Source organism: Panthera pardus, unplaced genomic scaffold, assembly GCF_024362965.1.
Source record: "Panthera pardus isolate Hobbes unplaced genomic scaffold, ASM2436296v1 HiC_scaffold_4, whole genome shotgun sequence".
Classification (NCBI taxonomy): Eukaryota; Metazoa; Chordata; class Mammalia; order Carnivora; family Felidae; genus Panthera; species Panthera pardus.
Window position 1 is genome coordinate 18915722 of NW_026526969.1, and position 20990 is coordinate 18936711.

Sequence of the window (20990 nt, forward strand, 5' to 3'; positions counted from 1 at the left end):
AGGTCTCAGCAATCTGTGTTCCTGAGGACTGGGTCAGATGGCGCCCCCTGTCCCTTTCGGTATCAGGTGCCGGGGCCACATCAAACTGCTTTTTGAATCACGCGCTCGTCTCCTTCCCAAGGATGGTCAAGCCCTCCCTGTGTGGGCTGCCGAGGGCAGGAGCCCCGGGGGGCGTCTCTGGGCTGGGGGGCCACCTCCCGATAGCGAGCGGACGCCATCGACACCGCACCCACGGGAGGGCCGGGAGCTTCCCAAGACCATGGCTCTCCACCAAGGGCAGGGGGTCCGAGTGGACCCAGGCAAGCTAGAGTCTTCCAAGTATAAAGTCAGCAGACATTCTCCCCAACATTTTACTTCGCAAATATTGGAGCCTGTTACAAAGTTGAAAGAGTTTCACAGCCGACACCGGACGTACTCACACTCGGCCAATTACCATGTTATTGTTTTTGCACCGTCGTGTCAAAGTTACAAAAGTGAACAACCTTTGGACTAACGAGGACGTGAGGAACAAAATTGGGAGGGACAACACCGGCTTCCCGAGTGTCCTAACAAATGACCACGTCTGGTGGCTCAAGACAACAGAAACGGATCCTGTCCCGGCGCCGGAGGCCGGGGTCCGGCATCCAGGCATCTGCTGGCCGCCGCGCGCAGCCCGAAGTCTCTGCAGAACGTTCCCTGCTTCTCCCAGTTGGTGGCGGGCGCCTCTTGGCTCCTAGCTGCACCCCCGGAGCTCATCTCTCCCCCCGCCCCATGGGTGTCGTTCCCCCGTGTGTGACTTCTCTTTTTCTCTCTCCTGAAAGGACACCTCTTAAACTGCTTTCTACCCAAGATAATCCCAAGATCTCTACCTTGATCACGTCTGCAAAGAAAGGCCCCATTCCCGATACGGTCACATCAGTTGTCCTGAGCAGACATATCCTTTTGGGGGGCCACAATCTAACCCGTTACAGGGCATCAACCGGTCAGCCTGAGGCCTACCTGGGAGCCTCTCCTGAACCCCAGACCCACTGCCCCCCACGTGCAAGCGGCCAGAACCCCACCCCCAGGCCCCCTGAGACCCTGGCCCCCATCTACCCAACCCCACCTGCCTCTCTCCGGTGAGAGGCCCCTGCCGTAGAGCTGGGGCGCAACTCTCTCAGAGAATTATTCTCTTTGTAAACATCTTGCCGTTCTCTGGAGTCTGGAGGTGTCTGGGGGGAGCAGGCACATGTGTGTGTCCAGGTCCCCGCCCGGCCCCACTCTACCTATGCTTCCTCCTGCCTGCCCTTGAACCTGCCTTTCCAAACAGACTTCGGGAACAGTGTTCAATCAGAAAAACGGCTATTTCCAGAGGATGGGGTTTAGGACCTTTTTCGATTTCTCCCCTGTCCTTTGTATGGCTTTGATTTCTTTGGGAAAGACTGGACCGCTCCTACAAAAACAAAATGATAACATTTTTAAAAACTGGGATTTTTTTTTTTTTAAACCTATAAGCTTACCAAGGCCATAGAAGTGGAAGCCCTCAGTGTCAAAAACACTGTAGGAAATAGGCCCCTCTTACTGTGTTGGAGTCTTTCTCGTGGTTTAGAAACCTTTGAAAACAGGAAGCCCGTGTGACCAAAGCACCCATGGAAAAGTTAGCCTAAGAAACGATTAGGAGGGTGCACCGAGATTTATAAAGATTTACATGGAGGTGCTGTTTTATTTTTTTTTTAACCTCACGTATTTATTTCAGAGAGAGAGATAGCGGGGAAGGGGCAGAGGGAGAGAAAATCCCAGGCAGGCTCTGCCCGGACACGGCTGATGCAGAGCTCGAACTCAGCAACCATGAGGTCACGGCCGGAGCCGCAACCAAGAGTCGGACGCTTAACGGACTGAGCCACTCAAGCGCCCCAGAGCTCTTTTCACAAACAAGTCTGGTTCCGTAATCACAGAGCCACTTGGCCCGTGATGGTAAACGGCCGTCCCGGCAGCGGCGTTTGTCAGGCGGGAACCAGCAGCCCCGGGCAGCGTGTGACACATCTTCAATCTCCCGACCGACCGCGGCTCCTGCACAGGAAACCAGCCTGCTCTGTGGGCAGATGCCCTGCGTGTGAGGCTTTGCACCTGGCCTTCGGACGGGGCAGGGACAGACTTCCTGGGGACGGAGAGGAGGGGTCCGACACAGAGGCTGCTCAGGCTGGACACGGAATGGGGCGCAAGGCAACGGGAGGCAGGGGGCCGGGGTCCTCCTCCCACGGAAACAAGTGTGTGCAAACTGTGTTTCAGGCACCTGAGGTCCCCTGCATTTCCGTGGGCCTGCTCGGTGAGCAAACATCCAACGAGGAAGCAGCACTCCCTCCCCTGCAGGGAGCGCCAGGCGGTGTGGACGGGGCGGCCGCAGCTCGCCAGGTGCCCCCTTGTGGCGGAGAGGGCACACGGCGGAGACAGGAGCTGAAAGACCAGAAGCCACCTGATCCGGGGATCCTACAGGAGGGGGCGGAGGGCGGGACTGCCCGGACCCAGCTGGGCCCAGAGACACGGGGCAGCTTCTCACACGTCTCTGGTGAATCTCCCCAGTCGAGGGTTCCACGGGAACCCTCAGTTCACTTCGGGAACACTGCCCACTGCATATCCTCGTGCAGGTTTCTTTCTTTCTTTAATGTTTATTTATTTACTTGGGGGGGGGGGCGGCATCCAAGGGGGAGGAGCAGAAAGGGAGAGAGAATCCCAAGCAGGCTCCATGCTGTCAGTGCAGAGCTGGACCCGGGGTTCGAACCCACGCACCATGAGATCATGACCTGAGCCAAAATCAAGAGTCAGACGCTTCACCCGGTGAGCCTGTCAGGAGCCCCGCTCTGGCTGCAGGGAGTATGGCCGGAGTTGCAAAATACGAGTCCGCAAACAAAAATGCAGTTAGGCGAAGGTCCTCATACTCGAGCGGGAATGAGGCCCGGACTCCAGAACGAAGCTTCTTAGGATAATTGCTAAAAACTGCGTGCATCAAGTCAGCTCCGCAAGCGTGTGAATCAATCTAATGGTTTAGCTTTTCAAGGTTGGGTTCCGAGCTCACCGGTTTCTATAACACTAGGAAGGGTCAGGTGTGAAGGAGGGTCCGGCCCTGGACAACGTTAACGGCTCTAGGCGCTCCTTACCGGCCGCAGGGCGTTCAGCTGTGTAGACATGTCCTAAGGCCTTGCGCCTTCTCCAGCCCTTCCCTTCGGAAGTCTTTTCCTTTGATGCTTCTCTCCTGCCTCTCCCACACCCTCTTACAGATTTCTGATGCATTTGACCCCCACCAGAGTCCTAGAAAGGTCCTACGACAAGCGAAGTTCACTCTCCCAGAAGTCTGTGGGCACGAGATCGCTTTACAAGCAACGTCTATTAACAGCCTTTGGAAACAAGAGTCCGTGGAAAACGCGTGAGAAGCCACAGCTGCGGGGCACGTGGCGCGGAGGAGGCCCGTGGCCAGGGTCTCACGCCGGGGCCTCTCGGGCTGGGAGCTGGCGTCCTCGGGCCACCGGGTGCTGATGGGGGGGAGGCTGGTGGTGACAGGTGACGACGATGACAGCCGATGCCTGGCGTTGTCCTCACTGCTTCACTCACTAGCCCGGTTCGCTCCCCCGGCGGTGCGGAGGGGAGCGCAGGTGTGAAGGCACTGGGTGCCGTCCTCACCCCCGCCGCCGGGCACAGAGTGGCCGCGAGACAAACGCCGCCTCCGGCCGCCGCGCGGCTACGAGCTGGAGCACACACCGGCTGATTTGGGACCTTGGGTTTGCTGCCCTCACCCCTGGCGCTCCTGATTGTCCTTCGTCGCTTTCCAGGACGAAGACACGTGACTTCCACGCCCCATTTCCACTGCCTTCCACCTCTTAAGTCTTTCTCGCGTCCCTTCTGTCGCACAATCTCCTCACGTGGCCTCACTGCACTCTCTCTCCTGACCCCTTCCGGTTTAAGGACCTTGTGATGACACTGGTCCCACCTGGGCCATCCGGGATGACCTCCCCATGTCCCGTCCTTGGCTCATCTGCAGTGTCTTTCACCACGAAAGTGACGTCCTCAGTTTCCAGAGACGGGGATGCAGACGAGCAGGGGCTCTGTGCTCTTGGCCACGACAGGTACGTTCCTCGGGGAGGAAGGCGGGCGACCACCGGGGAGCCTTCCTGTCCGAGAAGGACGTCGTGCTGCCCCTCCTCGCTTGTTCGCTGGGTCTAGAGTTCAAAAACCTAAATAACTCTTCCTCAGATCTCGGAGACCCCGCGGCACCTCCTGCGAGCGCCGCGCTCCAGAATCCCGGCACCGTCGCACGGTCGCAAGCGGCGGCCCTGACGTTTGTCCTTAAAAAGCGGCGCAGGAACGGCGGTTCGGTTGGAAGCAGGTGGCCTGAGTCTGCATCTGTGGAGTCTCTTCCGTAAGCCTGAGGAAACGTCACTTGTCCACACACCATCTCAGGAGATTGAAGGCACTGGACTCTGTAGAGTGAACCGGGGACCCAGAGCTGCCCCGTGGTGACCCCGGGGCCCAGCGCGGACGGTCCCCCAGGGCTCACTCCCACCCCGGCCCGGACCCGTCCGGCATCACCTGCACCGCAGGACTGGGAGGCGGGCGGCCATGGCCAGACCTCCCGGAGCCTGTCACTGATTCCCGGAGGGGTCACGGAGTGTCTCCACCACGAAGGCGCGTGGCTGCACCGTCCCACAGGCTTTAGGACCGCCCACCGAAGGACCGCAAAGCTCCTAGCGACACACTGAGAGGTGGCACGAAGGACCGTAAGGGGCGTGACGAGCAGGGTGACAGAGCGGAAGGGGCAACGTCGCAAGGGAGGTCCGGAGGAAGAGCAGGCGGCCACCAGGCAAAGGAGGGAACATTCTAGACAAAGGGAACAGCATCTGCAAGGACCCCGAGGCAGACAAGAGCTGGTCTCACGGGTGCCACTTAGTGTGAGTGGAGGGGTGAGGGGTGGCAGGAGACGGCCAGGTCCCTGCAGGGGTGGGGGGCCCAGCCTGGCCACGGGCCCAGGAGCAGCGGGGAGCCACAGTGAGTTTCCAGCGTCTGCTTGCCTTGCCGCCTGTGGACTCGAACCCCTCCCGCTGCGATGGAGGGAGGGAGGGAGGGAGGAAAAAGAAACAGGGAGACCCATCAGAGGCCGTGGTGGCCCCGAGTGAGTCGACAGGGAGGGGAGGGGGGCCTCTCCGCCTGGTGGGAAGACTTCGGTCTGGTGTGCCCACTCTCCCTATTGGGGGAACCAGGGCCCCCTTCCAGCCTTCCTCCCGGGATGTCGGGTGAGCGAGGGGGTTTGCTTTGAGGGGAGGCCGAGCCGTGTCCCTGCGGCTTCTCCACTCCAGCAGGACTCTGCCTCCGCTGCCCTCGGCGGGAACCCCCTCATTTGGGCAAACGTCATCGGGCTGCTTCCCTCCCTGCCTCGGTTTCCCTGCTCCTCATTGGGCCTCCCGGCGTCACCTCCCAAGTAAACCTCCCGCACCCCAGTCCTGGTCCCGGGTCGGCCTTTCGGGGACAGAGGGAGGACTGGAGGCGTCTGGCGTCTGGGTGGAGGGTCGCACCGGCATGAGCACCGGGGGGCTCGGGATGCTCCCCCCGCTGCACCCCGCTCCGGTCTTCCTGGCCCCCAGCGACCCGGGGGTGACTAACGTCCTCCCGTAAACTATCTTTCCGATTGAACCAACCAGAGAGGGCTCCGTGGTTCGTCACCCAAACCCGAGTGGCGCAGACAGCTGGAGCGAGATTTAGGAGTGAAGGACTGGATCCCGGGGGGACCGTGAGGGTGTCCGGGGAGCCACCGGGGAGCCACCCGGGGCCACAGAATGCTCTGCGAGCCATCGATTCCAACACGCTAAGGAGTTTATTAGAAAAGGGACGAGGTGGGGGACGGGGCCTGGCTCAGCAGATGGCCCCAGCTCTCAGGACTCCGCTGGGCTCAGGCCGGCTGCGGGAGCCCGGCCCAGAGCACAGCGAGGGGCAGGAGCAGCCGAGAGGGGACTGGCCTGGGGGCGCCGCGGGCCATCAGCGTCCGGATCCAGTTGAAGTGCCTACTGACGTTGGTGTAGACCCCGGGCCGGTTGGGTCTACCGCAGCCCGATCCCCAGCTCACGATGCCAACCTGAATCCACACACCTCTCTTTTCGCAGGCCAAGGGGCCACCGGAGTCACCCTGGGGAGCGGCGCGGTGAGCCAGGCTTGGCGGGGAGTGGGGGCGGGGGGGGCTCCCGAGGGCCAGTGGAGACGGGAGGGACAGCAGGAGGGGCTTGGAGCCGGGCAGACCGGGTGCACTTCCTCCCCCCCACCCCGGAAGTCAACAAGCCTCAGTTTCTGCCTCTGCGAAGTGGGGCACTGGTCTCTACCCTCTGGGGTTGACACACGGACCAAATGAGGCGCGGGCCGCCCTCGGGCTTGGGGCTGGGGTGGAGAGGGACACTCACGAAGCAGGAATCCTTGCCTCCTTGGGAATCGCCGGCGCACACCACGTCCCCCCAGATGTCGTAGCGGACCAGGGGCTGTGTGTACAGGTAGTTGCACATGGTGGTGTTGATGATGCCGACCTGTACTTCCTGGAGGAGGTAGGGGGCTGGCAGCACTGCCCAGGGGTCGAGGGGACAAAGAAAGACGGCACCCTGAGCCTCTCTTCTGCCATCTGCTTGGGACAGATGGCACAGGCCACGGGGGAGGGGGGAGGGACGAGGGTCCCTGGGGCCAGCAGCACCCGGCACGTCGTGGGGGACGGACCCGCTGCCGCAGCTCATCGCCGAGGCCCGGCTTCCCTGCGGGCGCGTGCGGATGGCAAGCGGCCCCCGAGCCGGTGGGGAGGGGCCGACACAGGCGAGCAGGGTTACGGTCACTGTGCTCAGCTGCCCGTCAGGCCTTTCTTGAGGCCCCCGTGGCCCTCCTAGGGCGCAGCCTGATGGGGACCCACCCTCAGGGAAGGAAAGACTCGGCGGGGAGGGCTGCCCCTCCCACCCCCAGCAAAGCGCCGGGGAAGCGTCAGAGCCCGTCGTGAACCCAAATCTGTCCGATTCCTCAGCGTGGGCCCGAGCCACCGGCTGATCCGTCCGAGGACGTCACGAGGATACCACGGTTAACGTGTAGGTGGAGCCTCCGGTCCGGTCCGCCAGGCACTCTGCTGAGCCCTCAGGTAGGAACCTCTTTAAATTTCAGAACCACCCTCTGTGCTGGGAACCGTTTCGCCTTGTTCTGCAGATGAGGAGGCCCAGGCACAGGGGGAGGAGATGCCTGGCCTGGGGTCTCCCAGCCTGAAGGAGGGAGAGCTAAGCCTCCCAGCAGGCAAGGGGGGTGGCGGCCAGAGTCCCCTCCTACCTTCTAGAAGGAGGCGGGAGCCTGGGGCCGGCCCTGACTACCCGTCAGCCTCGGGCCAGGGAGTCTGGTGGCCGAGCCCCTTGGTTCACACCCACTCAGCCCTTTGGGGCAGGAGAGATCTGCAGGGGGAGCAGAGGGAGCAGGGAGACACTCTCTCCAGTCCCTTGTAGGGAAGGGACAGGACCCCAACTCTAAAGGAAGGCAGGACCGGCGCGGGTTTCTCTCTCCGCCCTGCCAATCCCCGACGTGTGACCTCGAGGACACGTTGTTCTCTCGGCCAGTGAGCCCCGGCTTCTCCACCGACTCCTTCTGGGGCCTTACGGCCACTTCTGTCCGTCTCTCCCTTTCCTCATCGATAAAGCAGGTGTAAAAATGGCCCCGCCTCGTTCGCAGGTAAGGCCCAGAAGAGAGACCTCACCCTGCTCGGTCCTCAGGGTCCAGAGCCTAGAACAGTGCCGGCACGCGGCGCGCCCTCGAGGAGCCTTCTCTGCCATCGCTGCTGAGGGAGGGGTGCTGCCGGAAGGGGCCAGGCCAGGGAGGAGCATAGGGGGCCGCCCAGGCATAGGAGCCAGGCCCTGTGTGTGGCGCTCAGGACCCAGGGCACCTCGGGGCAGAGGTGCACGGGTGACGCTTCATGCTGGCCCAAGGACCGCCCCCCACAGATTTAGTGGGGAGTCAGAGAAAGGAGATGCTTTGACGTTGAAAAGACGGACAACGGGCTCAGGACTCCAGGCAAGGAGACAGGGTGGCAAAGCAGGTAGGTGCAGAAGGTATGGAAGAGCCAAAGCGGGGAGGCGGGATGGCTGGGGGCTGGGTGGGCACCCGTGCTGAGCGGAAAGAACGCACACATAACCACTGAGGCCTTTAACGCGACCTCCGCCACCCCCGACGCCCTTGCAGGCTGGGTGCGGAGCGCGGGCCTGGGCCCAGCTGGCCTCCCTCTCACTGTGGCTTCGGGCTCACAGTCTCTGGAAGGCAGAGGGAACGGGGTGTGGGGACAGGAGGTCCTGCCCTGGCGGTGGGGGGGGGGGGGGCAGGCACTGCTGGGCAGCCCCCAGGAGGGACCCAGCTGCACAGAGACCCAGGTGGGGGCTGCTGAAGCCGCTGTGGACGGAACAGACGGCGGAGCCCGCAGCCCCCCTGCCCCACCCCCCCCCCCCTGCCCCCAGCCTCACCTTGATCTTCTCCGATGTTCCCCCAGCCCGTCACCCAGCAGTCAGTCTGGTTCTGGAACTCAGAGGAAGAGGCCGCAACACAGACGGGGTGGATGTACTTATTGTAGGTGACAGAGGAGGACAGCTTCAGCAGGGCGATGTCAGAGGATGACGCCCCCAGATACATGGGGTTCAAAATGATCTCCTCCACCTGGTATCGGTTGTGGTAGGCCTCCAGGTTCCAGATGGACGGTGAGAGAGACAGCTCGCCAAACTGCACGGACCACTCAAAGGGATCAGTGTGCCTGGCAGGGGAGGAGCCGGCGGTCAGGGGTCTTTACAGGAGGGAGGGGCCCTGAGCCCACCTGAGGTCTTCGGGCCTGGGGGCAGCAGCCTGCCTCCGCCTGAGGTGTGGTCACCTCAGCCAGGGGGCCGCCTCCCACAGCCGTCCTAAAAAGGAATGAATCGATGCTCGGGACCAGACACTTCCCGTCACCACTGTTGCCGCAGGCCAGGCTCTGTGCCCAGAGCTCGCCCACCCCGGTCCGCCCCGTGGTGCACCTGCACCGGGGGAGGTGGGATGAGGAGGGGTCGGCTGGTGCTGCCATTCGGGGAGAAGACAGAAAAGAACACGACACAAAAGGGCACGGGAATGCTGTAAAGAACGTTCTGGAAAAGACGGAACAGGGTTTTCTCACGTGGCTGCAGCGGGGCCCGGGGCTCGGGAGCATAAGAGAGCTGAATCCGCACGCGTCGGGCCCGGACGACGCGGCCCCCCAACCCCGGTTCGCAGGGCCGCCCGCCCCCCGACTCACTTTTCAAAGCAGTGCGCGGCCGACAGCACCCAGCGGCGGTTGAGCAGGCTGGCGCCGCAGTGGTGGGCGCCCCACAAGCGCACGCTGCCCTGCCACGGCCAGCGCCCCAGCTCCGAGTCCTTGCCGCCCACCACGCGCGTCGTCGAAACGGTTCGGCGGCCGCAGGGCCCTGGGACGGACGCACGGGCACGCGGCTGAGCCGCACGACCCCGGCCGCCCCACCGGCCCGCGCGAGCCAACGCGAGGGGCCCCTGGGAAAACGCGCGCGTCGGGGCCGCGCCGCCCAGGGACCGGGGGACCTCGCGCCCCTCCCCACGTGGCGCGCGGGCGCCGCCCCTCCCACCCCGCCCCCCCCTCCCCGGGGCCCGGCAGTTACACGTGAGCAACGACGAGTTCTCGAAACCTGGGCGGGGAGAGGACAAGATGAGGCGCCCCTTGCGCTCCGGCTCAGGTGCCCTGCGCGGGGAGGCGCGCGTCCCGGGCGCCTTACCTGGAAACGGCTGGTCCAGATCCTGAACGCCTGGGGGGCCCGGAGGGGGGATGGCGGGCGGCCAGGTGAGCTCCCCGCGGTCTGCACGCGCCCCGGCCGTCCCCCACCACCCCTGGGGCGGCCCGCAGCCCCCGCCTCAGCTCACCCTGTCCCCGGAGCCCCGCTCGCACCAACAGCTGCGCCAGCAGCAGCGCCCGGACGCGCGCGCCCATGGCGCCTCTGCCGCCTCGCGGCGCCCCCTCTGCTTCCGCCCGCTCGGGGCGCCCCCGGGGGGGGTGGGCAGGGAACGCCCGCGACGCTCCCCCCACCCCCTCCCCCGCCCCCAGCGGGACCGGTCCGGGTCCGAGGGCTTCGAGCTGGGTACCCCAACCACACCGTGCCCCCAAACGGTTCTTGTCTGCAGCCCCCGGCTGCCCTGCCCGTTGCCCCCTTTCCTCCACCCAGCGCTTCTTCGGGGAAGGGCCAAGGCCGGTCCCCACCAGGACCCCCGTGAGAGCAAGTCCTCACCGAGCGCCCGCTGGGGGCCTGGCGGTATTGGGCAGAGCCAGGAAGAGAAGATTCGTGTTTTCCCTTCTTGGAGAAGACTCGGGGAAGTGATGGGCTCGGGTCTCTTCCCCACCTGAGCCCACAGGCAGGCTAGTCCCTGCCAAGCCTGGCTGCCCCCTGGTGGCAGGCTCCCGCCCCCCCCTTCCTCTCCTCCTCCTCCCCACCTCCTTCTCTCCCCCCTTCCCCACCTCCTCCAATTTAAATCTTGGAAGTTGAAACCCCTTTCACAAACTTTCTTTCCTGCCCAGGTCCTTGGGGGAACAAAATGGCCCAAATGAGAGAGACACCCCTAGGCTATCTATCTCCCAGTGTCCCCGTGACCAGTGACTCTCCTAAGCGAGGTTCTGGGAGGCTGTGCCTTCCTGGTGCCCCCGTCTGTGTCCTAAGCACTATCAGGGGTGTGGAGGGATTCACAAAATGATGAGTTTCCCAGCACTGGCTTCTGGGGTCCCTCCAGTCAGGGGAGCCAGCCTGGACTAGGTGTCCCCCCTGTGGGAGCCCCGCTCCGGGGCCTGGCCCCACAACACGCTCAGCTGGGCCTGGGTGGTGAGCGCCCAAGGGATCAGGAGCAGGTGGCACAGGAGAGAGGGTTCCCCGCGGTGTCCTGGATCCAGGGCACCCTGAGAGAGACGCTGGTGACACCCGGGGTGCTGGGTGACACGAAACCTCCTCCAGAGGGTGAAGCTGGCCTGTCGGCACGCCTCCTTGACTTCACACACTGGGGTGTCTCCCGCAAGTCAGCTGCAGAGTGGGGGCTGCGGGCATGGGCTCCAGCAGACGGGCTCAGGGACAGAACGGGACCGGGTCCCTGGCACGGGGGCGGAGTTCCCTAAACGGTTCCCCTCTGTGGCCCTTGGCACCACAGCACTTGTAACTGGCCAATCTCCTGGGAGCTCCCTGAGGTTGGGGCCAAGTGTAGGCACATGGCCCGAGTCACAGGGCCGGCGACTGCCTTCTGGCGCCTTACAGGGACCCCAGGCAGTCCCTTGTCCACTGCACCCCGAGGGAAGGCTGCGGCCCCAGGTCTTGCCAAAACCATCCCGGCTCTCCCAGTGCGCGACAGCCCCACCCCTTGCCGGTCCCCTCCCCTAGCGAACCCAGGCTGGCTCCAGCCTGGGGTCGCCTCTCCCCGCAGACTCCTGTCCCAGGTCCCAGAGAGGTGCACAGCAGGCTCCCTCACGGCCGGGCTCGGTGCTAACGTCACCCCTCAGCGAAGCTTTCTCTGCTGGCTTCCCGTCTACAGCGAGCTTGCTGCCTCCTCCCCCTTGGAGGGCTGTTTCACTACAAGCCGCGCTTCCTTCCCAGCCCTTTGAAGCGTCCACGTGGCCATCTGGTTTGTCGCGTGTGCATCTGCCCATTGGCTGCCTCCCGGGCCCATGAGGGGCAGGCTTGGTGTCTGTGGAACCTAAGGGGTGATGGAGCAGTAAAGGGAGGGGTGGAAGGAGACAAGGTAGACGGAGAAGAGGGGATGCAGGTTGGCGGAGCCTCTCCCAGGGTGGAGGGGGTCCCTGTTGTCGCCGTCCTAGAGGGACCTCCGGGTCTCCTGGCCCAGGAGGAGTGCTGCGGGGGGGGGGGGGGAGCGCCAGGGGGAGGCCAGTGGCCCGGGAGTGGCCCCTCCACGCTCCGTGGGGGATGTCTGCCCTTTGGGATACAGAGGCAGGGTGTGCAAAGCCCAGGGGGGTCCTGGAGGTCCCTGTCGTCCTCTCCTTCTCCCTATCCTTGCTGCCTCGCCTCCCCCCCACTCCCCCAGGCGCCGGCCCCAGAAGCAGCCTGGAGAAGGCGGGCGGCGGCAGCCGGAGTCCACGTCTGTGGTCACACGTGCAGGAGGGGCTCGCACTCGCCCCTGGCGTGCCTGGCGGGCCACCCGGCACGCTGTTCCAGCTGGCACGCGGCCGTGGGTGCGTGGCGCGCACAGCGATGACCTCGGGGGTGAGCCCGTGGCTCTGGCGTGGATGCCGGATGCTACTGGGGTTCCAGCTCGGGCTCTGTTCCCCCAGGGCCGGCTGCCAGGCGGGAGGCCCACTCTTCTGCCTGGGGCTCGGGGCTCGGGGCCGTCCTTGGCCACAGCTCCCGCATCCCACCCAGCTGTGGCCATCCCGACTGGGCCCCGGGGCTGGCGCTGGGAGTACCTCCCTGGCTCTCTGGCCATCGGGAGACAACCCTGACGGAGACATACAGGCCCTGTGCGTCCAGAGAAGGCTCCAGAGGGGGCTGCGGGGTTCAGAGGAGCGCGGCAGCAAGGACAGGGGATGCTGTGGAGGAAGCCCTGGAGGGGCGGGGTGGGGGGCCAGAGGGGGAAGGGTTCTCAGCATGCTGCCTGTGGGGAGGGAGCCCCTGCCGGAGGTGACCCCTCGGCTGCCCGTGGGCCGGGGTGGGGACGCCCGGGACGGAGGCGGAGGGTCCCGCTGAAAGGGGCCCAGCCTGCGCTCGTCTCCTCCCATCCCCTGCCCTGGTTGTAAACTGCGGGGGCGTCCGGTCACTCGCACCCCGGCCTCAGGTCCCAGCCCTGTGTCGCCTCCTCCAGCTGCCGGCTCACACGCGGCCCCTGGAGAGACAGGCTGGGGAAGGAGGGCGAGAGCCGGGCGGAGAGCTCAGCCTGGCTCTGATGTTCATACTTGGGGTGACGTGGATGCACCCCCAGCCCTGCCATGACCCCACTGAGCCTGGGGACGGGGCTGCGAGAGCGAGCGGGCTTGGGCAAGCCCTGGAGCTTGAAGTCCTCGGTTTCCCTGTCTGAGAAAAGTGGGAACATTAGTAACGCGGACCTCTGAGGGCTGCCGTGAGCTTGTGGTGACACCCTGGGGGTAAAGCTCCCACAAACAGGAAGTGCATTAAAAGACATCCTTCTGGGGCCTTGAGGCACGGGGCGGGTCACCCATCCTTCTGCCGGCTTGTCTTTATTGCCTCTCACATCGACAGGCCTGCAAAGCCACCAACCCAGCACGGGGAGGGGGGGGGGCGCTGCGAACCCCAGTTCCGAGAGCCCCAGAGACCCACCACAGGAGCCCCCGGGCGTGGGTGCACCCTGGGACTCAGATTTGACTGGTGGGTGAGGAGTGGGGAGACCGGGCTCTGTCCCCAGGGGCTCACAGGCTGGCAGGGCGGGCAAGGGAAGCTCGAAGCCCATGGGGGATGCTCGAAAGGTGGGGCCGGGCCACGGGCCACGGGGTCTGAAGTCGGGGAGATGTGGGTATGGGGTGGCTTCCTGAGGGACAGAGGCCAGAGAGGGTCCCTGAGGACAGAGGGTGGGCGGCCGGTCAGGCGAGGCCCAGGGAGACGAGCGTGTCCCCCAGCAGATACAGAACCAGCAACATGCCAGGGAAGAAGATCCCGGCAGGGATCGGAGAGAAGTTTCTGGCGTCCGGCGCTGAGCCCTGGATGGTGTTGACAATCCACGCGGTGTAGATGCTGACGTTGATGTACACCCCCGGCCTTTTCGGGAGGGCGCAGTCATGTCCCCAGCTCACTATGCCTGCCTGGGTCCAGACTCCACCAATGTCGCAGACCAGAGGCCCTCCGGAGTCACCCTAGAGAGGAAGAGGAGTCCAGAAGGGTAGGGCCAGAGTGGCTGGGCTGCTCACGGGAGGAAGTTCCCAGGGGCCTCGCCAGGCCCACCAACCTCCCTTCCACACTGCCGGCTAGGTCTAGTGCAGGGAGGGTCGGTGGGCTGGGTGTTTCTGGAAGGCGGCAGAGGTCTGGGAATTAGGGGTGAAACCCCTGGCGGATGGAACACCATATTCTCTAAAGAAAACTGCATTTCAGAGAAGGGGCTCTGAGGAGCACTTCTGTGTCGCTAACAAAGTTGCTTGGTTTTTGACGAAAAAGTCTGTGATAATACTAAGGGGGCACGTGAGATAAAGTGTGTTTTGCTTATAAAAGCAGACAAGGAGGGGGCGCCCGGGTGGCTCAGTCGGTGAAGCGTCCGACTTTGGCTCAGGTCACGATCTGGCAGTTTGTGAGTTCCAGCCCCGCGTGGGGCTCTGTGCTGACAGCTCAGAGCCCGGATTCTGTGTCCCCCTCTCTCTCTGCCCTCCCCGACTTGTGCTCGTGCTCTCTTTCTCTCTCTCTCTCTCTCTCTGAAAATAAATAAACAGTAAAAAAAAAATTTTTTTTTTAATAAAAAAAAAGCAGACAAGGAAAGACCAAAGCAACCCAGACCAGAAGCGATGTTGCCCCTGAGGACAAGTTGCTCAAAGGCCCCGAGTGTTATTTTTTTTGGAGAGAAAAAAGACATTTCTGGCCCAAAAAGAAAAGGCTTTAGGGAGAGAAAATACGGTCACGATTTGTTTAAGTGTGTTTGCAAGTATTTCACGTTCTGATAATATTGGCGGGATATTTAAAGCAAGACCCGGTCCAGGAACTTTTTTTTTTCCTTTTCAAATTGCCCTCAGTATGTATGTATTTGAGAGAGAGAGAACGAGCACGAGCAGGGGAGGAGTGGGGGGCGGGGGGGAGGAGAGAGAGAGAGAGGGAGAGGTAGAATCCCAAGCAGGTTCCATGATGTCAGCGCAGAGCCCGATGCGGGGCTCGATCCCACGACTGGGATCATGACCTGAGCCGAAATCAAGAGTCGGACACTCAACCCACTGAGCCCCCCGGGGCGCCCGACCCTGGTATTTCAAACGACGTTGCCCTCCTCCGCCCTGGGAGTCCTCGGGGGTGATGGGGAGTGGGAGACCCCGGCCCCCGCAGGGGGGTGGCTTGCTCACCCCGCAGGCGTCCTTCTGGCCACTCTCGAAGCCGGCACAGAGCATGTCCTGGAGGATGACGGGCCCCGGGCTGACGGTGCCGGAATTCTCCAGATAGTAGTGGTTACAGGTCTGGGTGTCAATGAGGGGCAGGTACAGCTCCTGCAGGGTGAAGGGTGGAGGGAGCGCTGCGGGGCGGGGGGGGGGGGGGGAGCAGAGCAGAGCTCAGAAGGGAGGTGACCGCCTCCTGGCTCTCAGCCGCTGCTTGTCATTTCTGCCTGTCACTCTTCTGCTTCTCGAGGAGCGGGGACCTGCGTTTGTGTCCGGGAAAGCCTGGCAGGAAGAGCCGCTGCCCCCCTCCCTCTGGCAGCGCATGTCAGGGGTGGGGAGCCCTCCCCGGCGGCGTTGGCCTCCCTCCCCGGGCCCGGGCAGCGGGGTAAGCTGGACGCACTGTGGGGTGCGGGGCAAGAGCCGAGACCCTGGCCAGAGAGTGTGGTCAAGTCGCTTCCACCAAATGACCCTTCTCTTCTTGGCCCCCCAACGCTCAGGTCAAAAGCGGGTTGAGTGTGGCCTCTGAAAAATTCATGTCTGGGGTGCCTGGGTGGCTCAGCAGATCGAGCGCCCGACTCGACCTCGGGTCAGGTCGTGATCTCGTGGGGACGGTGCGGAGCCTGCTTGGGATGCTCTCTCTCCCTCTCTCTCTCTCTCTCTGCCTCTCCCCCACTTAGGCACGCTCTTCTGCTCTGTCTCTCGATACATAAATAAACTTAAAATTCGTGTCCGCACAGCACCTCAGAAGGTGACCTTCTGTGGAAATAAGGGCTTTGCAGATCGATCAGTTGAGATGAAGTCATGCGGGATCAAGGTGAGACAGAAAAGGGGAGCACACAGAGCAGAGGCCGTGGGAAGGTGGAGGCGGGTCCCCGGGGGATGTGGCCATGAGCCAAGGAACTCCAGTCCCGGAACCACCAGAAGCTGGAAGGAGCGGGAAGGCTCCTTCCCTGGAGCCTTCAGAGGAAGCCCGGCCCTGCCAGCATCTTGACGTCAGACCGTGGCCTCCTGAACTGTGAGAGAACAACATTTCTGTTGTTTTAACCCCCCCCCCCCCGCCGGTTTGTGGTAGTCTGTTATGGCGGCCAAGGACAAGGTGACATTTCAGCATGGCGCTGACGGTGGTGATGGCTGCTGGCCCACCACGTATCGAGAATTCACTCTTGCCCGGCCCTGCCGGGAGCTCCCGAAATGCATCACTCCGTGTAACCCTCACATTAACCCCGCGAGGTTAGCCCTGGAAGCTCTACTTGTCCAAGGGGGGGAAGCCACAGCCCAGCGGGGCTGGTGGAGGTCACCCAGCCAGGACTGAGGCCAGGAGAGCAGACCCTGGGTCCCATGCCACGAGGGCAGGGGTCATGTGTAAATTCTGCAGACATATAAGGGACATCGGCACTGGCCAGTCAGAATGTTCCGGGCCCCAGCCCGGGCCAGCATTCCAGAGCTCTGCCGGGGCCTGGCGTTAGTCCTTTGGTTACGGGGTGCTGGGAGGGCAGACCGGGGAGCCTGACGGAAGGTCTGGGGTGGCAGGCTGCTCATTCATGGCAGCATTTCAGTGGCTCCCCTCTGCCGTGTGCAGGCTCCACGTTCGTCCTGTATGAGTGTGGTGGCGGGTGCGGCCAGCCCTGGGGAGGGGGGAGGCCCTAGGCCCCGTCAGCATTGGTCCCCACCCAACACCTGCCACACTCTCAGGGTGTCCTTACGTAGATTTGTGGCGACGTTCCCCCAGCCGGTGACCCAACACCAGGTGCCGTGACCCAGAGGGTCTCCGGGTTTGGGGAGGCAGACTGGAAGGATGAGGTCAGTGAAGGTGACAGGTGCGGCCAGCCGCACCAGGGCGACGTCGGCTCTGTTGTTCTCCTCCCAGTACTCGGGGTGCTTGATGAACTGGGCCACCGCGCGGAGCTCCTGGGGCTCCCCGGCCTGGGGGTAGGAGGAGATGGAACCCAGCAGCACGAAGTAGGCGGACAGGGGCTGCTTCCTGGAGATGGGAGAGTCGGGGTGGGGGGGTGAGGGCTGTGCCAGGGTCCCATGGGCGGGGACCGGGGACGATCTTGAGTTGAGGGTCCTGATGCTACAGATAGACGGCTTTGCGAGCTGTGCGCGTGCCAGAAATGAGAAGTGCCCCGCCCAATCCTGGGACCACCCCTGCCGGACACCCACGCCCCCCTCTGGCGACTGTACCCCAGGCCCAGGAGGTGGTCACCTGCCCAAATGCTGCCCAGCTAGTGAGCGGTGCACTTGAGGCCTTGGCCTCTCAGGGATGTTTCCGTGTGGGGGCCTTTGGTTTCTGGGAAGCGAATCATTTCTTGGCGGGGTGGACGATGGGAGGGCCGGACGGTCTGTCTCCTCCCTCCCTCCCCCCCGCTCCCCGCCAGTGCCCAGCCTTGAGGACAGGGACCATCCTGGGTGGATAAGTGACGACCCTCCTCCGCCTGTCTCCAGATGGGCAGAAGGCTGTGGATCACACAGAGAAGGGAGGGGAAGGGCAGGTCCCGGCCACCCCGGCACACGCCTGTGCCCCCCCAAAGATACTCACTGGTCGAAGCAGTGGGCTGCAGTCAGCACCCAGGCCTCGGTGATCAGGGAGCCCCCGCACACGTGCTGTCCGTGCTCCCTCAGGCTGACCTGCCACGGCCACTGGCCCGGCTGGGCATTCTGCCCCGACACGATGCGGCCTGACACGTGCGGGCGTCCGCACACTGCGGGGTGAGTCCATGGGCCACTTATGCGTGGTCCCCTCTGGGCTCCCCTGGCCCTGCAGACCCGCCCTCATGTATCCCTGCTGCTCAGGGGTTGGCACCCGGTCCCTTCTCCTCAGGCCACACGAGGTGCAATTCTTTGTGACGTAGGACCCCGTGCTCCAGGGGAGGACTCGGGGCGGTGCCCCGCAGCTGAGCTGGGGGAAGCAGGAGCTGGGGCCCTAAATGGCTTGGCCACGCTCGGCTCCTGGGACAGCCCGAACGCGGCTCAGTGCGGGCGGACGCTGAGGTCTGGGGTGGCTGAATGAGGGTCCCCTCCCCCTCCCCCTCCCCGCGTCTGGGCTCCTTGGAGGACCTGCCCCGCACAGGCTAGAAGGCGCGGGGCGGGGATCACACATCGGCTGCCCCTGCCCCTCCTCTCGGCACCCCGGTATTCGTCCTACCTGAATCCAGGCCTGTCACGCTGGCATTCACCAGGGAGAAGTTGGGTGGGAGAGCAGGGGGGCTCCCCTGCAGAGCCACGGAGAGGAGGGAGAGCAGGCTGGCGGCGAGGGCCGGCGACATGGTATGTCCCAGCCACCACTTCCGCGGCTGGCTCTTGGGGTCAGAGTCCTCAGACACTCGGGGAGAGAAGACGGCCGCAGCCAAGCCCAGGTTCTGGGCTTGTCCTGGGGTGTGGCTGACTCCTCCACGCCTCGCCCTTGGGGCTCGGCTCCGCACTGCTCCTGGGCACAGGGTCCTTGGCCTCCGCCACGTCTTCGGCCAGACGCTCGGGACCTTCCCTCCCCCGCCCTGGCCGCACTGGCCTCGTGGCACCAACCACGCCACCACTTACGGGGCTGGCACCGCTTCCCGTGTTCTGGCCTGTGTCCCCCGTGTCACATCCCTCCCTATTGATTCGCCAGGCGCTTTTATCCCCCTATGCAGCAGAGGAAGGGGAACTCCCGTGGTGTAATGACTCACCGTACAGGTGACAAAACCACATACCTCGGTGCTCTGTGCTAGGGCCTCTGGTGCCCTGAGAAGGGGAGGGGCGGGAGAGGAACCGCAGACCCGAGGTCACACCCCAGTCTGCTGCAGAGTGAGAGGGGCCCGTGATCCACGGGGGTAGAGCAGCGAGGAGGTGCCCCTGGTATCTCTCCCTGACCGCAAACAGCAAGCGCCTGGATGGCCGCTGCGCTCCCCTCGCCTCACCTCTGTAAAGCCCCGTGGGTGGCCGTGGCCGAGAAAGCAGAGCTGACCAGCCTAGGGCGCCGGGCGGGGAGGGATGCAGGACACTTTCCCTGGTGGCTCAGTTTTCTCCTTCTCTCCACAAGCAGCCGTCCTTTCTGAGGCCCCCGCGCCACCTGGCCTACGGGCACCTCCCTCTCCAGAGGGCTCATTCCCCCTGGGGGGCCATGGTGGGGCTCTGAGCAGCCCCAAACACCTGATTTAGGTCGAAATCATGTTCAGTGAACGCTTTGGCGTTACTGCCTTTTCCACCTACCTGATCTCTTGACTTCTGAGGGGAGAAATGTGAATTTCCTAGTATCTGGAGTATTAAGAACTTAAAAAAAAATTTTTTTTTTTTCTTGATGTATTTCAAAGCTCTGTTATCGGGGGCATAAGGGCTCATGCCTCACGTCTTTTCAGTGGCTTGTGACGTGTCAATGTTTTCATTCCTTTTCCCCCCAAAGTTTATTTATGGGTTTATCAACGCCATGAACAGCGAGTGAGATCATGACCTGAGCGGAAACCAAGAGTTGGACGTTTAACCAGCTGAGCCACCCGGGTGCCCCCCCGCCACCCCGTATTTCATTCTTAAGTCTTGGGTTCATTTTCATCTCGTGGGCAATTTTGTCACCAATTTTGTCACAATAAATATATATATATTTACATTAAAAAACTGGAATTTACTTGCTAGAATACTCGTACAATAGGAAAGCGCGTGTTAACAGTATTATCGATTTTTGTGGTTGCAAAAGCTTAATATGACTCCCCGATGCCTTACGAGGAGGATCAAGGCACATCCTGCCTGCTTGAGATTGTTTTTTTTCTTTAGTTTGGCCCCAGAAATTCTGTTTGAGAACTCCTAGATTATCAGAAGTATGTAAGAGCCAGAGTAAAGCTGATTTAAGGACGTTACAAGGGGACTTATCATCATCACAATGAGTGTTGCTTAAAACCCACACCCACTCAATAACCCTTTTTGTGTTCACAGGTCACCGGTCAACTGCTGAGTGTGAGACTGAGGAGGTAAAACACGCACAGCCTTGTGCTGGGGTTGGAATGTTTGTGTCCCCTCCCCCCCCCCAAGTTCATCTATCGGAATCCGTATGTTGAAGCCCCAGGTGATGTGTTTAGAGGTGGGACCTTTGCAAAGCAATTAGGTCCGAAGGGTGGAGCCCTCAGGAGTGGGATCAGTGCCCTTATAAAAGAGACGCAGAGAGCTCTTTCAACCCTTCTGCCATGTGGCCACGTGAGGACACAGGGCAATGGCAGCAGCTATGAACCAGGAAGGAAGGGGCCCTTACCAGACACCTTGACCTCAAACTTCCAGCCCAGGAACTGTGAGAAATAAATATTCGTTGTTTATGAGCCACCCACCCACTTTATGGTATTTTGTCAGCCAGCAAAGCGTTTGACTCAGAAATGACGTCACGTCCCTCCTCTTCTACGTCGGCTCATCCCATTCCTCGAGTCTGCCGAGCTCGTGGTGGGAACTCGGTCTCCCCGTGGACTTACATAAGCTAGGCCAGTTCACACTCCCGGACAGACGCCTGGGACATCTGGTGCCAACATCAGGACACCTGTCTGTCTGCCAGTCTGCTGCCGGGGAGTCTAGAACTTGGCCTTCTCTTTGTCGTTTCTCAACCCTTGATTTCATTTTACTTAACACACTTCTTGGTTTGTATTCATTTTTTTATGTTTTATTTATTTTTGAGAGAGACAGAGAGAGCGCTGCGCGCGCGAGCAGGGGAGGGGCAGAGAGAGAAGGAGACCCGGAATTCGAAGCAGGCTCCAGGCTCCGAGCTGTCAGCACAGAGCCCGACGCGGGGCTCGAACTCATGAACCGTGAGCCGAAGTCCGACGCTCAACCGACTGAGCCACCCAGGCGCCCCTTTTCCTGCCTAACTCTTGTTTAGTGTTTGTAAACACTCTCGCAAGAGCTTTCGAAGCCTACCAGTTGGCATCCTCTAAGCTGTCCACTGCTCTGTGTGTTTCTTCTCCCCGTTTTCCTCGAAGCCGGTCCCTGTATTCAAACAGATCGTTCTGGC

The 20990-nt window shown here is 62.4% G+C and overlaps 2 protein-coding genes across 4 annotated transcripts; both read right to left on the reverse strand.

Moving 5' to 3' along the window:
• Positions 1–5799: 5799 nt before the first annotated feature.
• Positions 5800–11331, reverse strand: LOC109278432 (testisin-like). Its single transcript, XM_053894249.1, has 5 exons — positions 11172–11331; positions 9257–9881; positions 8463–8746; positions 6396–6550; positions 5800–6127 (listed from the first exon to the last, which is right to left on the reverse strand). Exons 1-5 carry the CDS (start codon positions 11329–11331, stop codon positions 5894–5896), a joined length of 1458 nt encoding a protein of 485 aa, XP_053750224.1. The 3' UTR covers positions 5800–5893.
• A 1842-nt stretch (positions 11332–13173) lies between these two features.
• Positions 13174–18342, reverse strand: LOC109278185 (serine protease 27-like). Of its 3 annotated transcripts, XM_019468263.2 has the most exons (6): positions 18177–18342; positions 17571–17733; positions 17238–17321; positions 16735–17012; positions 15002–15168; positions 13174–13819 (listed from the first exon to the last, which is right to left on the reverse strand). In XM_019468263.2, exons 1-6 carry the CDS (start codon positions 18295–18297, stop codon positions 13550–13552), a joined length of 1083 nt encoding a protein of 360 aa, XP_019323808.2. In that variant the 5' UTR covers positions 18298–18342; the 3' UTR covers positions 13174–13549. The 3 variants fall into 3 exon arrangements, with proteins under 3 accessions (XP_019323808.2, XP_019323810.1, XP_019323809.2); XM_019468265.2 differs by lacking the exon at positions 17238–17321 and having other exon boundaries at positions 15002–15142; positions 16735–16954; XM_019468264.2 differs by lacking the exon at positions 17238–17321.
• Between the last annotated feature and the right edge of the window lie 2648 nt (positions 18343–20990).